The sequence below is a fragment of the Taeniopygia guttata genome, chromosome Z, assembly GCF_048771995.1.
Source record: "Taeniopygia guttata chromosome Z, bTaeGut7.mat, whole genome shotgun sequence".
NCBI classification, from domain to species: Eukaryota; Metazoa; Chordata; class Aves; order Passeriformes; family Estrildidae; genus Taeniopygia; species Taeniopygia guttata.
Window position 1 is genome coordinate 10,628,972 of NC_133063.1, and position 15,031 is coordinate 10,644,002.

The window sequence follows — 15,031 nt, forward strand, 5'->3', positions numbered from 1 at the left end:
GGAACACTTCCAAAAGGATTCCATCCGTTTCCTCCTTTTCCACTGAAGAGGTTTTCACTAATGAAAGTCAAGCTCTGCAGACAGGACGCTGCAGGCTGATTGTAGGCAGGCTGAAATAGCTCCTTCAGTGCAAAGCTGTGGTGCAGTGCAGAGCTGCATGCAAGTTTCTGAGCAGGCAGCACTTGCCCTCAGTGGCTGAAGATGGCTGATGTGGGCTGGAGTCCTGCCATGACCTAGCTCTTCAGCTCAGCCACTGACGCGTGGGAAATGGGATATGAACTTTCATATGCAGGCGTCATTTTCCTGGCACTCTCAGGGACTCTGAACTTCCCGTGCTGTGAGATAAGCGGTAGCACAATGCCCTTTAGTGCCACTGGTGTGAAAGTCAGCCCCTTTGTGCAGAGTCTGTGCGGGCTCCCTGCTGGCAGCAGAGGGAGAGGTACTAAGGCGCAGTTCACAGGCCTGTGGGGTATGGAGGAGCCACTGTTGCCTGCAGGGACCTACCCCTCTCCATGGCCTATCTAAGTAGCTGCAGTCACTACTGCAGCTACACCCTAAACTTTGATGTGACCCAAGTTTGCTGAGAAGAATTCTGAGCAGCTCTGCATGGCAGAGACAAGGTCTGTCTATAAAGGGCTGGAATGCAGTTCCTATTGGCTGCTCTCCAAGGCCTGAAATCCTGAGGGGAAGCCAGTTGACCAGAGCTGGGCAGGGAAATGTTCCCTGCTTCTCCTCAGACATTTCCAGAGCAACTCATGAGTTAGTTGGGACATAAACACCACCTAAACACCGCCTAAACGGCCCCACACAATAGATTTTGCCTTCAGGTGAGCTGTGTCTCTGCTTGCTTCTTCTGCCAGCTGTCAGGAGCCAACTTCCCTCCTCCTCATTGCTGCTTTGTGCTTTTTCCCTGCCCAATCCTTGCAGGTCCCGCTAGGAGAAGTTCTCGCCTGTCGGGACTCCTCGGTCCAGGCAGGAAAGGCGGAGCGGCACGAGAGCACGGCTAGAGTGCGCGGCGCCCGGGAGCTGAGGTGCGTGTTAAGCTTTCTCACTTTCTCTGAGCAGGGGTGGGCCTTGCTGGGCTTTAGGAGGCCCAGGACCAAAGAACAAATTTGGCTTTTCACTATTTGACTTGCTCAGCACAGACGGGAGAAGGCAGCCCAGGGCAGGTCTGGCTGCAGACCGACCTAGAGCAAAGCTGCTTCCTGGGACTCGCTTCTCGAACCTTGACAAAAAGCATTCTGAACTAGACCAGAGTAAAAGCAAGGGAGGTTCAGGCTGGGCTTAAGGACAGCAAAGCACTGACCTGCAAAGACAATCATGCAGCAGAACAAGTGCCTCAGAGAGCATGTGCAGATTCCACCCTTGAAATTTGGAAGGCCCAGGTGGATAGAGACTTGAGCAGCCTGGCCAGATGCTGACCCCAATTGCTTGGAGGTGAACTCTGGGCTAGAGGCTTCCTGGGGTCTCTGCCAGCCTAAACCATCTTGGGATCCTTTGCTTATTGAACTGGAAAATCGTATCCACCTCCTCCCCAAGCTGTAACTTGCAGGCTCATTCTTTGTTTCGCTAGTGAAAGCAGGAGCAATTGTGGGACTGCTCATTTAGACTTAGCAAGCGTGTCTTAGCCAAAGAAAAGCTTTTGCAAGTCCAGTGCTCACTGCATCAGAAAGGAGTGTTGGGCCTAGCAGGCAGGGAAGCTGTTATGCTGAGAGTACCTGAGCTTTCTGGCAGTGTTCTGTGGCTTGTGGAAGCTTGTTTGACTTCCTCAGTGGCGACTCTTTCACCTGAAGGAATGACAAAGAGAGATGCGGGTCTAGGGAGGGAATTGCAGCCATCTCTTGAGGTGGAAGCAGAGGGCTGTTGGAAGGGCCTGAGATGCCTTATGTGGGGCATGGTATGTAGTGCTGGTTTTGCAAGGCGACTGTGTTGCACTTAAAGGCTTGTTTGTCTGTCCCCTTGTTGCAGATGGAAGGAGTTGGCTGCATCTGAGAGAAAGCGCCACTCCTCCCTAGAGAGGGTGTTTGAAGTGGCAGAACTGACCCCGGTGGAAACGCCGCCTCAGAGGGATCTACTGCAGGAAGCATTTCCTCTGGTGGCACCAAAGGTACGCTCACCTTCCTCCTAGGCAGCACTTGTGGGGAGAGGGACTTGTCCTAGCCAGACCCCCCCCCCCCCCCCGAATGCTGCTTCTGGCAGCAAGCTAGGACCGAGCCTGTGTTGTTGCTGTTGTTGTTGTTCCACTTGAAAAATGCTGCCCCCTCTTGCAGGTTTGCCGCCCGCAGCGGCCAGCCCACAGGGGCCTGGAGAAGCTGGGGCAGGAGTTCTCTCTCCCAGGGCAGACACTGTCCCAGGTGTGCAGAGAGAAGGCGGCGCTGGTGAAAGAGAACGCTGCCCTGGAAGCCCGACTGAGAGCCACGGAGCGGGACCTACGGGGCGTTTCAGAGCAGCTGGCAGAAGCCAGGTAAAGGCAGGGAGGAGACCCAGGGTGGGACATTATTGAAAGTCTGTAATTACAAAGGTGGTGAGCATTACCACCAGTCAGGATTTACCGCCTCCTGTGTGCTCTCCTGATTTTTCTCAGACAGGGAGGCAAAGAGACATGAGAAAAAAAAAACTATACTCTGATCTGAATGTGATTTTTCTGCCAACTCAAGCTCTCCAAGCTCTTTTGGGCACCTGCTTGGGACCTCTTGCACATTCCTGTGACAAGTGCAAAGCAAACCAACTTGGCACTGACTTGAGTACCAGGGAAACGGTGCAGATGTTTCCTGAAATCGGAAGTTTCCCTCTGGTTTTGCTTTCTCCTTTGTTGCATCTGAACATCAGTTTTTCCTTGCCAAATAGTTTGACGGGGGATTTTCAGAATTCAAGGCTCTTACATGTGAATGTTGTGAGTCGGGTGCTGACCCTTCAGCTGAAGATGGAGGGTCATGCTGCAAATCTTGCAACCCTTGAGAGCTCACTCTTGTGGAGTAGGATGCAGGACCTAGAGTAGCTTAATAGGAGCAGCAACAGCAGCAGCAGCAGCAGCAGCAGGGAAAGGTCTTGTGACTTCTCAACAGTCTCTAGGGATCCTTGCTGAGCACTGATACTTGCCCACTTGTCCACCCACTTCTGTAACCTGTCAAGGTCCCTTTGGCTGGTGCCTCTTCCTTTTTTTAAAGAGTGCCAAATCACTTGGGCACTGCTGGCGTAGTTAGCCATAAAGAAAGGTAGCAAGTGTTCTTGTTCATGATCTTCCAATGATTTAAATGGCAGGATGGCTGTGTGTCTCTCCTTTTCCTAGACAGTTCTTGTTCAGATAAAAACCTAGTTCAGGATTCCTACTCATGCTGCTAGAAGCTGGAGGTTTCACTCTATCGTTTGGTGAATTCCTTTAGTCCCTTTTCCTTAGAGAGTGCCTGGCAAGCCAAGTACCTATATGCACATGAGGAATAGCATGAAACATTGACGGGTCAGCCAGGAGAACGCTGTTCTATCCCCCTGCAGAGTGACTTGGAAGTGCTGGTGAGCTCAGGGCTGTGAGCAGCGGCTGGCCTTTTGCTCATTTGCAGAGACTTTGTGGGCACAGCCACCCGTGTGTGATAAGTCAGGCAACAGCAATTTGAGCTTTGTCCACTGAGCTCAAACTCAGCTGGGCTTTCTGTGCTGGCCTAGGACACGAGGCAAGGCTTCCCAGTCACCTGGAGGGGCCTGCTCTGCTATTTGAAGTGGTAAAATTGTCCTGCTTTGTCTGAGCTTCCATGCAAGCTGTTTTCCAGCCTAAGGTACAGGGATCTTAAGGCACATCTTAAGATGTGCCACACTGGAGAAACTGGCCCTGTGTGCCAGGAACTATTGCTCTCCCTCTTCACAACTTGCAGGTCAGAGAAGGAGAGCCTGCAAAGCAGCCTGCTGGAGGCTCAGCAGCACGTATCGGAGCTGGAGACGGCCAGGAGCTGCCTGGAAGCCCAAGTGCGCACAGCCAGGCAGGCCAAGGAGCTGATACTCGGTGAGAGCCTCGTGCGCTTTGTTTCTGCTGATGGCCCTGGCCAGTGCAGTCGCGCCACAGGCAGCTCTGTCTGCAGGGCTTGTGAGGAGTGAAGGAGCTGAGGGCAGGTTCCTCCTTGCCTGAAACTGAAGGGGCTTAAGGTCAGCAGATTCTTCTGCTTGTGCAGTCTCTGACTGTTCCTGTGTGTCACGTTTGCAGAGGATGTGAGGGGCCTTCGTCGTGAGCTGCTGGCTGTAAGATCTTTCAGCAAGCAGCAATGTGAAGACATGGCTCAACAGCTCCGCTGGGCAGAAGAGCAGTGCAGCAAGGCTCTGAGACTCTGGCAAGCTGCTGAGGAAGCGAAGAAAAGGAAGATTGTGCAAAACCTGGTAAGAAACAGTACATCCCTGAAGTTTTCCAGCGACTTTGAAGGGCTGGCTTAGCAGAAGAGCAGCCTGAGTATGTGACATGGTCTCAAGCATCTGCTGTAGGCTACACATTGCTGGGCCAGGCAGCAGAGGGGTTCAAGAGCTCCTACTTGAAGGCCTGTGAAGACCCAGAGGACAGTGCTGGGACAGTAGATGCAGCCACAGGTTCAGCATGGCCATAAGCCAAGTTCCCCAGGAGGCTGGGTGGTCACCACCCAAAGCATGGCAGCGAAGGGGCAGCATTTTCCCCACAGCCTGGTGCCATGCAGCAGACTGCTGCTGACCTTGCTGCCAGCTGCAGTCCCAGCAACTGGGTTCCTTGCTTTCTGTCCTTCCCCAGCGGACAGAGGTCTTCCCTTGGAGCCTGAAGCAGTTGCAACAGGCCTCCTGGTGCTGGTACTTCAGCTGGTGGCCTGTCTTGTGACTGGGTCATCGAGGTGCTGCTGTCGTCCTCATCCTGCAGTCCATCTGCAGCTTTTCCTTGACCAAAGGGCAGGGCAATCTGAGGACAGAGCCTCTGAGAACAGGCAGAAATCCTGAAGAGGGGGGGCCCAGGAAACAGGCAGCCATCAGAGCAGGGAAGGAAGGTGACCTCTCCTTTCCTTAGCCGTGCTGGAGCTCCTCCCAGGTGCTGGAGGGCACAAAGCCACTAGTGTGCCCTCTTCAGGTGCGGGGGTTGTTGGAGGGATGAAGCTTCTGTTTTTCCTTTGGGGAGCATTGGTGGGACTTCATCTGGACGTGTCTCTTCCACTCATCAGGAAAGCAAGCTGGAACAACAGAGTTTGAAGGCACAGGAGAAGCTGGAGCAATGGATCAACTTGGTGGCAGAGGTACAGAGGGGAGAGGAGAAAAGGCTGCTTGAGATGAAGCAGTAAATTGCCATCATGCAACCTGGATGGGCAAAGAAGCAGAGACTGTCAAGAGGCACAGAGTGTGAAAAGAAAGTTTGTGTGTTGGTTTGGACTCCTCTGGGCCCCTTATGGGCACAGCTTCTCTGGACACTGTCTGTCTGTCTGGGATTGTCTCTTAGCTGGCCCTTGGTAAATACAGGAATGAGAAGAAACTGCTTTTGGAAGGCATGAGCACATCAGTCTTGGTTGCCACACAAGTGGTGTGTGGGACGTTGAAAGCCGTCTTCTCTTTGTTTCTGTGCAGCTCCAGAGCCAGAAGGCTGCTCTAGATGATAAGGTGCGCCAGCTGCTGGGAGATCTAAATGAAAGGCAGCAGCAGCTAGAGCAGCTGAGGCAGGAGCTGAATAAGGAGCGGCAGAATGGACAGGTGAGCCTGACTAGCCAGGTAGAAGAGCTTGGAAGGGCAGTGATGGGGACATGAACTGGAGACGTGAGGAAAGGGGAGGCAAGGACCATTGCAGGCACTGGAAGCACAGAGCCTGGCAGGCTGCAGCGCTGAGCACCAGGAAGAAGAGCTAGGATGGAAGGGTTAGAGCTGGGTAGAGAAGCAGAAGGAAGGGGCTGAACACAAGTGCTTTTGAGAGTGCAAAAGAGGAAACCTGAACGAGATTGCGGATGCCAGTAAGATTCCTCTTATCTTCCTGAATATAAAGGACAAGCTGCAGGCAGAGTTGCGGGAAGCTCAGAGGAAGATGGAGGCAATGGAGAAGAGGCACAAAGAAGAAGTGCAAAGGATGCACAAGATCCTGCTGCAGTACAGGCTGGCTGGATGAAAGCAGGTGAATGAAGGAGGAGGAAGCAGTGCAGTCATGCAACAAGTGGTCTCTGCCCTTGTTGCCTTTCCCCTGCAGAGCAGCAGGTGGATGGGACCAATGTCTCTGACTGCCATGCTCTGTGCTCTCCGTGGCAGCTGCTCAGAAGGACACTTAGTGGGTTGCTGAATCTCAGCTGCTGCCCTGGGCAGCAGGGCTAGTGCTTTGGCCGGTGGGCCAGCAATCCTGGGAATATATTTCTGCTGGCCTCTTAGTGCTAGCTTTGTTTTTGGAGGGGTCTGTTCAGGTGAGCGTGGTGACCCACGCAGATTCTGGGCAAGTTGTCCCTGTCCATGGTGAATGCAGTCCTCAGAAGGGAGTGAAGTGTAAAGTTGTTCTTTCCCTTTCGCAGTCTCCACTACGGCTGACTGTGACAAGCTGTAGTCTCAGAGTGCTTGTTTGGCTTGGACTGGAGGTGGAAGAGTTGACAGCTCAGCTTGCAGCCCAGGCCCAGTGCTGTTCCTAAGTGCTTGCCTTTGAAATGCTCTGTCTGGGGCATCTGTGCCAGGCACCTTTCTGACACAAGCAAATTTCTTGTCCCAGATGAATGCAAAAGCTGCCATCAAAGCTGTCGCTGCAGCAGCATCCTGGGAAGAAGCCTCCTCTCCACAGCCTGAAAACCCAAGGATGAGCAGTTCTCCCCACTCAAGCCAGGAGAGAGAGGAGCAGTTCCTGCGTCTGCTGAGTACGTCCTGGGGATTTCTTGTGCCATCGAGCAGTGTATTACAGTGTGTGTGCCTCGGCAAGAGCTGTAGCACATGTTGGTCCTCATTTGGTGTTGGGAGAGAATTTTTGGACTCCCTCCAGAAGCCACTGTGATGCTAGGATGCAGGCAGGGAGCGCTTGGGGCGTTCCTTTTGCCTTTGTGGGCAGCAGGGCCTGGGTGGGCTTTGCCTGAGCTTCCCTCTAGAGTGAAGACAAAAGCAGGGATTGTTTTGAGAGCAGGAGCAGGAGGCTGCGACCTAGCCAGTGGCTAAGTAAAAAGAGTGTGTGCTAGCCTGGCCAAAGTGAGCAGATGAGTTGGCTTCCTAGATTCCCTTTAGACTCCTGACTTCCCACCAGTCATTGGAAATGACAAAACACTTGAGCAAAGTTGATTGGCTGTGGGGCTGGTTTAATGCTGGTGTTGTTCTTATGACTCTTAGTACTTCTATTCCTTCTCCAGTTGGTTTTGTTTGGTTAGCGTGACCTCCTTGAAAAGAATGGCAGGTGACAGCACAAATAAGAGAGGAAGAGATCTTTTCAGTATGCCCTAAAAATTAAGAAATTGTATTCTTAGAGCTATCTCAAGGAATCAGAGAGGAAGAGCTGTTTTGAAAGAGCCCCAAAAGAAGAAAAACAGGATACTCTTTTTACAATTCCTGTTTGATATTTTAGTTGTATGCTTTGGAAGATGCATCAAAGAGACACATCTATGGGGCACAGTCAGATAGAAGTGCCCTGCAGGCAATTCTCAGGAGGAAGCCTGCAGCCCCTCTGCTGCATGTTCCTCTGGTAGCAGGCATGCTGTCACTGCTAATGCCCAGCTGCTAAATACCGCAGGAATACTAAGCATTGGCCTCAATCCCTGCACAGATGGTACTCTCGGAAAGCACACCAGGGCCTTGCTGATTGTGCAGTACAAGTGAGTTGCTCCTTGCAGCTGGTAACAGCTGCCAGTGCAGTGCTGTCAGAGAAGAACCACTCAGGTACAGAACAGAGGCCAGTTTACTTTGTGTCTGCCATCAGGCGCCCTCAGACAAAAGGTGGATGGATCTACTCCTCCGTGGGTCTGAGGCCAAAGACAATCATGTTCTGTCTTGAGTGGGGCCAACAGCTTGTAACAGGCCTTGATCTGGCTCTAGCTTCTTCAGAGTGGCTGTCAGTGGCCATCTGTGGGCTTTGCCAAGCATTTTGTCATACCTGCCCTGCCACTGACAGCTGGTGTGACTGCAGGGGCTGGAGCCTTCCTTAGCTGTGAGGTTTCAGCTGCCGTCCCGTTGCTGCAGCTTTGCCTGGACTCGTGGAAGGGTCAGCATCTCATTTGTGCAGGTGTCTGTGTCCCGGCAGCGCCTGAGGAACAGCGCTGTCCTTGTTACCCGTCCGGCTGCGCCCGTTTGGGGAGATGGGGCACACGGGTGGTGTTCAAGGGGCTGAGCCCAGTGCTAGTGACTGCTGCAGCCCAGGCTGAAGACAAGCACTTGTAGTTCTTCACTAAATGGGGAACGGGCAAAGTCATCTCCAGAACTCATCCTGCTGATAAATGAGGAGAGTCCTAATTCTTAGAGCCATTGTTCTTGGTTATAGCATGTGCTGCTGTTCTCTAAAATGGTCAAGGCATTGTTTAGGCCAAGTGCTGAGAGGTAGAGAAGGTGCCCTTCTCTCCTGGAATTGACTTTGCAATATTCTTTCTGCTCTGCAAAAAGCAGCTGTTCAAAGTTCATCCAGATGCCAGGGTGCATTGGAACTTTGGAAGTATGAAACCTTTTGTTGAGTCTCACAAGAGAGTGTTTCTTCCCAAGACAATGAAGTGTCCTGATTTTTCAGCCCTCCTTCCTGTTTGTAGATGACAACCACTTGCCTTGGGGCCTGTTCTTTTCTGGTCTCTGTCTGCTCTGATGGTTTTCCCATGGGCTTAGTTTCCCCTCAAGGCAGCCCTTCAAAGGAGTGTGGAGAAGAGACTCTGTGCAGGCCAGGCGTGCTACCGAGCTGCCTGTCTTGCTGGGGCTGCTGCTGCTGCTGTTGTTCTTGTTGATGCTCTTGTTAGCCGAGGGACCATAAATTGCTCAGAGCCCCAGAGAGTGGAGCTGGCCTTCAGATCTCCTGGACGTCAGGATCCCTGTTTTGAAGTTTGCTCCTTGCATTTGGTTTCTTTCAGGGCGTGTGGTGAGGAAGGAAGATCCAGAGAAGAAGTACACTGGATGGGAACTCCTTGGCAGTGGGTGAGTGCAGCCGCGCTTGCTTCTACAGAACCATGGGCCAGGGATTTTGGTGGTGCGGTACCACGTGGGAAGTCAGGCAAGCTGCAAGCATCTTCAGACCCTGGCTTCAGATTGTCCCTGTCTCAGTGCTGAGGCAGTACAAGGCATCATGAAAGATAACTGGATGCTGGCAATGTCTTGCCTGCCTCAAGCAGCAGGTCCTGGAAGCCCTCCTGCAAGCCCTCAAACATGTGGCACTAGTTTGCCTGTTTTCCCAGGAGATATGGTTTTGTATGATTCAACGTCATTTGGCCACACTCATGAGGGAAGAGAAACCTGAGAGAGCAGCTTCCCACCTGGCAGCTGTCAGATAACAGCTCTCAGTAGCATTGCTTTCCACTATCTTGCTGAAAACAAGATTCAGTGGTCAGGAAGATAAGAAAGGCTGTGTGGTGTTGCCTGAGTTTGGCAGGCAGGATTAAAAGAGAGCGTTGAGATGGCCCCGCAGGACTGTATGTTTCATTGCTTGGAAAAGCACCCCACAGGCACAGACACAAGAAGGGAAAGGCAAAGAAAACCCCTGCGTGCATAATCTAGTGTGCACATTTGAGATTTGTAGCAGCCCTTTTTCTTCCTGTTGCAGCCAGCTTTTCTCTTGGACACTCTGCATGGCAGAGGGCTGCTGGGCCATTGGCTGAAGAGCGGACAGACCCTGGTGTTTTAGAGACACTGCAGGCAGCAGAGAGCTCCTGCCTGGGCTGCCTTTTCCTTCTCAGCACTGAACAACTTCTCTGTTCTTGCCACTGTTCTGTTTCTAGGGGGTTTGGAACCATTTACAAGGCCTTCAACGCTGCCACAGGACGAGCGGTAAGTGCCAAGAGCCCATGCAGATTTTGCAGCCCTTGAGTGCTTTCCCTTGTGATGTGATCCATGGCCAAAGCTTTGGGCCACCTGACTTTGCTGCAAAGGCTGTCCCGCAGAAGCAGCCTGTCCAGAGGTGGGCTGCAAAATGACTTTTGGACAGACTTTATCTTTCCTCCCTACCTGAGTGAATGCAAGAATGGCGGTGGTGTCTATCCGAGAAGGACGCGCTGGCTTGGACTTACTGGATAAATGTTCCTAGATTAGCTGATGGCAAGAGCCGTCATTCCGGCCCAGTTCCTCTTAAGCCCAGGTTCAGACACAGAAAGGATTTCCCATTGTTTTCCACCACGTGGTTCAGCTTGAAAATATAATGCAGGACCTCAAGGAGGAGAGATCTTTACTGGAGCACAGTTTTGCCTTTCAGTCCTAGGGAACCCAGTTCACACACGCACACGCACACGCACACGCACAGATCAGTGGGAAGAAATTGATGAAGAGCCTTAATTAATACAATGTTTTGTTGATCCTGCGTCAGAGACATTCCACTACAGAGATGCTATTTGTACTGAACTGACGTGGAAGTGCCTTGGAGAGTCCTGCTATTTTGTGGGGCTATGAGTTCAGAGTCCTGAGTTCTCGTTTTTGGCTCTCAGCAAATACAACTCCATCTTCCTGGTAGTTCCTTCTCCACCCGCGGTGCTGCGCTCAGAAACTGCACTTGGAGGGAGGTCGAGGAGGTGTCCAAAAGCCCTAAGCCCTGCTTATGACCTGGGGTGCATCCATAGCGTAGCACAGAAGGGTTATTCATTTTTAAACCCACTAAATAAGTACAAATTACAATAATTACTCGGTGTAAACCGTGTTCCAGGTTGTTCTTCAGAGTTGCAAAACCCAAAGTGAAGAAGTTAGGATGTGCTAGGGTTGTAACTTTCCTTTGAGTCGCTTTGGAGTCCTTTTTTGGACAGCATTTTCCCTGTCATGTATGTATGTGTGTGTTTACTTTGGCACACAGTCAAGAACGGCAGCCATCTCTGAAAGGCTGGTCAAAGCCCCTAGAAATGCTAACGTATTTCCTGTGGTTTCAATTTATCTTGGCTGGAGCAAAATTACTTCAGCTTGCAAAACACGTGTAAATGATAATAGTAGTGATAAACAAAGTGTGTTGGAGGAGTCTGCAGGTGCAAAGAGTGCTGTTAGCACTTTGTGGTTGATGGTTTAGTGTCCATTTCCACCGAGGTGACAAGGCATCCAGGCCCGTGAGTGCACAGAGAAAGAGGCTCTCGTCTCGTCTGCTCCTAATGGCTTTCCATGTCATTGTAGGTGGCCATAAAGGTACTTGATCTCCAGCACCAGGGCTGTGAGGATGTGTTGAAGGAAATCCTGGTCATGGATAAATATAAGAACCCCAATATTGTCACCTACCTAGAAAGGTCAGTATTCTGGCAGAAAATGGATTTTCAATTCACATCAATCTACTCCTGCATGAGGCCTGGGAGGAGATTGCATTTTGTCCCCACAAATTCTTCCTGGCAGAAATAGCTTGAAGCTTGATCTCAGAAACGTGGCTCTCTTACTAAGCCAGCAGCATGTATGTTCACTCACTGCATGTTGTTCTGCTGTTTTGGGCGGGATTTTTTCCAAGTGTTGGAGGAGAAGTGCTGAGAAAGCATCGCAGAAATTATTTCCCTTGCACTGTTTGCACTGTTTTCCATTGCCTTACCTGCCAGAAGACTAGGCTAGGAGAGACATAATTTGTCCGGTTTGAAATTGTTTTTCCTGTTTGTGACTGTCCTTTCTGCAAGGTTTTCCAAAGGATGTTGGCAATGCTGCACACCCACCTGCCCTGAGTAAAAGCTGTGAGACTGTGCCTCCTTGCTGCTGGAGTTAATGGTGCAATTTGTGTATGAAGAAGATGAAGCAGCTGCTGGGATGTGTCCGCTTCCAGATTAACCTTTGCGTCACAAAACTGCCGCTTTCCCCTGCTTGCCACCTAAACCGTCTCCTTTTCCACGGATGTGCCTTCCTCCTTTAGACGGCACAGACAGCAAGCACTGGATAGCCTCGGTGGAGTGTGTCTTCACTTGATTCCCTCTTCACTTACCAGTGACCTGGACACAAAACTCAGCTGTAGTCTTTTCTTCCATGCAGGAATTTAGCTGTGCACATTCAGCTCCACACGGTTGCTTTTGTCTTGCAGCTACCTTGTCAATGAGGTTGTCCTGATGGTGTTGGAGTTTATGGATGGAGGCTCCTTGGCTGATGTGATCCGCATGAAAAGTCTGGCTGTAGGACACATAGCAACAGTGTGTCGGGAGGTAAGGGGTCCTGCTTGTGCTTGGGATGGCTTGGACAGACTGGTCCTTTGAAAGCGCTGCAAAGGGAGTGATTCCATGCTCAGAGCTTTCTTTCTGTCTTGTTCTTATGCTCCGGAAAGGAAAGAGCATCTGGGCTGAACTGCCTGCCGGTGTCCCTGCTCTTACTCTAGTCTGTTCTGTACTCTTCTATCCTATTACTGAACTCTCTGTCTCGTTTTCATTGTCATTTTCTGTTCTGCACTTTGCCTCTCCAAGCCTTTGCCTTTCTGCAATACCTTCTTTGCCTGTAAGCACAAAGGTGCTGGTGTCCAAGTTTTAAACCAGCGGCAAAGCCAAAGAGAGACTCGTCTGTCACAGGTCTCAACTTCAAAGGATGGCATGGCACCCAGCATGGTGCTTGCTACTGAAAACTGACACATGAGCTACTTCCAAGTCAGCTGTCCCTTGTCCTCCAATCTCCCACCTGACAGTGATGCCCTGGGTGCCCAAGGCAGGGACGTTTCCTCTTTTGGCAAAGCATTGTTTGTCCTGCGGACGGGGAGAGCGCATCCACTGCAGCAGGGATGGCTCTGACTGGCTTTGCCGGGGACAATCTGGAGCAGTGACTGATGTTTCCCCCTCAAGCACTGATATGCCTTCCCTTGGAAAGATCCTGCTCTCCTAGTGTGGCAGCAGCAAGCTCTTCCTCTTGCCAGCGCTCACGCTCCTTTGAGATCTGTGACTCTTCAGGAGCAGACTCCTTTTGTGTGTGGCGAAATCCGATCAGGCTCACTTTTGGCCTCCTGTTTCTTTTTTTCTCTCCCAGTGCCTGCAAGGCCTGGCTTTCCTGCATGCCAACCAGGTGATCCACAGAGACATCAAAAGTGGAAACATCCTGCTGGGCCGGGATGGCTCCGTCAAGCTGGGTGGGTATTCTCGGTCAGGCGCAGCGCTCCGGGCAGGCGGTGTGGGGCTGCTTTGGAGCGGCTGCGGGTGCCCAGCAGTGGTGCCGGGGAGAGGGCAGGGAGCGCTCTGCAAGCCCAGGGCGCAGCTGTAAGGTGCTGAGTGGTCTAGAGAGCAACAAGGTAGCAAGAGTAACTCTGGTTTGTGTGTGCATTCCTTCCAAAAGGAGGGAGTTTCAGCGTAAAAGTTGCGGTGAGTGAGGAAAAGGCACGGTGGGAATCGTGGGGGGTAACTAAGTGGACAAATGCCCACGTCCTTGGCTGCAGCCCTGAGGAAAGAGAGCCCAGCTGCTTTTCCAGCTGGAATCAGCACTGCATTCTGAGACGTAGGCGTCCTGAGAAAGCCTTTTCCTTGGTTTCCTACTTGAAGCAGTATTTGTTTTTCTCCTCAGCTGATTTTGGCCTCTGTGGTCTGCTCAGCCTTGAGCAGAGTAAACGGAGGTCGATGGTGGGCACCACGTGGTGGATGGCACCCGAGGTGGTGAGAAGAGAGCCCTACGGCCCCAAAGTGGACACCTGGTCCCTTGGCATCGTGGGAATAGAAATGGCCACAGGAGAGGCTCCTTATATTCGGGAAAACAGTGACACGGTAAGGTGCAAATACGCTCAGAGAGCGGTGTCCTTCTGGTCCGTGTCCATTAGACAAAATCCCATGCCCACAGCTTGAAGTGCTTCCACCAAGGCCCTCTTTCTAAAAACATCCCGGGGGCTCAGATCAGCTGTCAAGGGAAGACCTGTTGCAGCTTGAAATAGCTGGGGCTGCACTGGAGCCTTTTATCCTTTGGGAGAGAAGGCTCATCTCTAAACCTCTGCTAGGCAAGAAATTGACACTGCGGACTGGAGCTTCGAAGATGGGCTCTAGGTGAGCACTGAAGGATATGGAAGAATCACGTAGACTCTCGTGTTTCCTTTTGCTTCAGGCTAGCTACCTGATAGGCAAGCAAGGGGTACCAGATCTGCACAAGCTCGGGCTGCCCTCTGGCTTGTGTGAATTTCTGGCTTGCTGCCTGCAGATGGATGTGGACAGGCGAGGCTCTGCCGAGGAACTTCTGCAGGTACAAGGCAAAGCGGCTGCAGCCCAAGCAGCTGTTCCCTGTCAGGGTTTGTTTCTTGGGCAAACTCCAGGGCTTCACATGGGCCCCCCCATCTAATAATCTCTACTCTGGGTGCTTTTCCAATGAAAGCCAAGCAGGATCCAAGACTCTTTGTGGCTAGGAGGGACCAGTGCATGTCATCTAGTCCAAAACATCAGCCACTGGCAAGGACATCTTGAAGTGGATGAGGCTGCTCAGAGTCCCATCCAAGCTGACCTTGAACGTTGCTGGGCTTGGGGCTCCTCCCAGCTCTCTGGGCAGCCTGTGGCAGTGTTTCAGCACTCTCCTTGGGAACAGTTTCTTCCTTAGAGCCAATCTGAATGGAGTGTCTTTTAGCTGAAACTATTCACCCTTGTCCCCTTACAATTGGCCCTACTAAAAGCTATGTCCCCATCTTTTTTAGAAGCCCCTACAAATATTGAAAGTTCTCCTTGGGGCTTGCTCTTCTCCAGGCTAAACCAGCACAACTCTCACAGCTGTTCCTCAGAGGAGAGCTCCCTCCTTCTGGTCATTTCTGTGGCCCTCTTTTGCTCTTGGGTGCTGTATTCAGGTTTACCTGCTAGCAAAGGGAACTGAAGTATTGCAATGCCAGGGATGTGGGCTTGAAGAACATGACGAAAGCCGTCCCTGCCCAGCGCTTCTGGATTGCTGTGTGGGAAGGCGGGGGCTGGGGGGGAGCTCCTTCTGAGCATCCCAGGGCACTCAGCCTGTCCCTCCTGCCCCACTCTTTGAGCTTGCTGCCTCTGCTTTCTGCCAGTCAAACAGGGACAGCTGAGCAGGACTTGTGCCAGAC

General features: G+C 51.8%; 1 protein-coding gene across 1 annotated transcript; it reads left to right on the forward strand.

The window, feature by feature from the left end:
* Positions 1-4,260: 4,260 nt before the first annotated feature.
* On the forward strand, positions 4,261-14,797 carry LOC140681837 (serine/threonine-protein kinase PAK 3-like). Its single transcript, XM_072922336.1, has 10 exons — positions 4,261-4,362; positions 5,160-5,231; positions 5,557-5,679; positions 6,668-6,809; positions 8,982-9,045; positions 9,843-9,891; positions 11,209-11,318; positions 12,086-12,203; positions 13,009-13,108; positions 13,537-14,797. Exons 1-10 carry the CDS (start codon positions 4,261-4,263, stop codon positions 13,809-13,811), a joined length of 1,155 nt encoding a protein of 384 aa, XP_072778437.1. The 3' UTR covers positions 13,812-14,797.
* The last annotated feature ends 234 nt before the right edge of the window (positions 14,798-15,031 follow it).

Excerpts from the sequence above, each read along its gene's own strand:
- LOC140681837 (XM_072922336.1), top strand. The coding sequence starts at position 4,261 with ATGGCTCAACAGCTCCGCTGGGCAGAAGAGCAGTGCAGCAAGGCTCTG. Across the intron at positions 6,810-8,981 it reads GCAGTTCCTGCGTCTGCTGA|GGCGTGTGGTGAGGAAGGAA; the intron begins GTACGTCCTGGG and ends GGTTTCTTTCAG. Across the intron at positions 12,204-13,008 it reads TAGCAACAGTGTGTCGGGAG|TGCCTGCAAGGCCTGGCTTT; the intron begins GTAAGGGGTCCT and ends TTTCTCTCCCAG.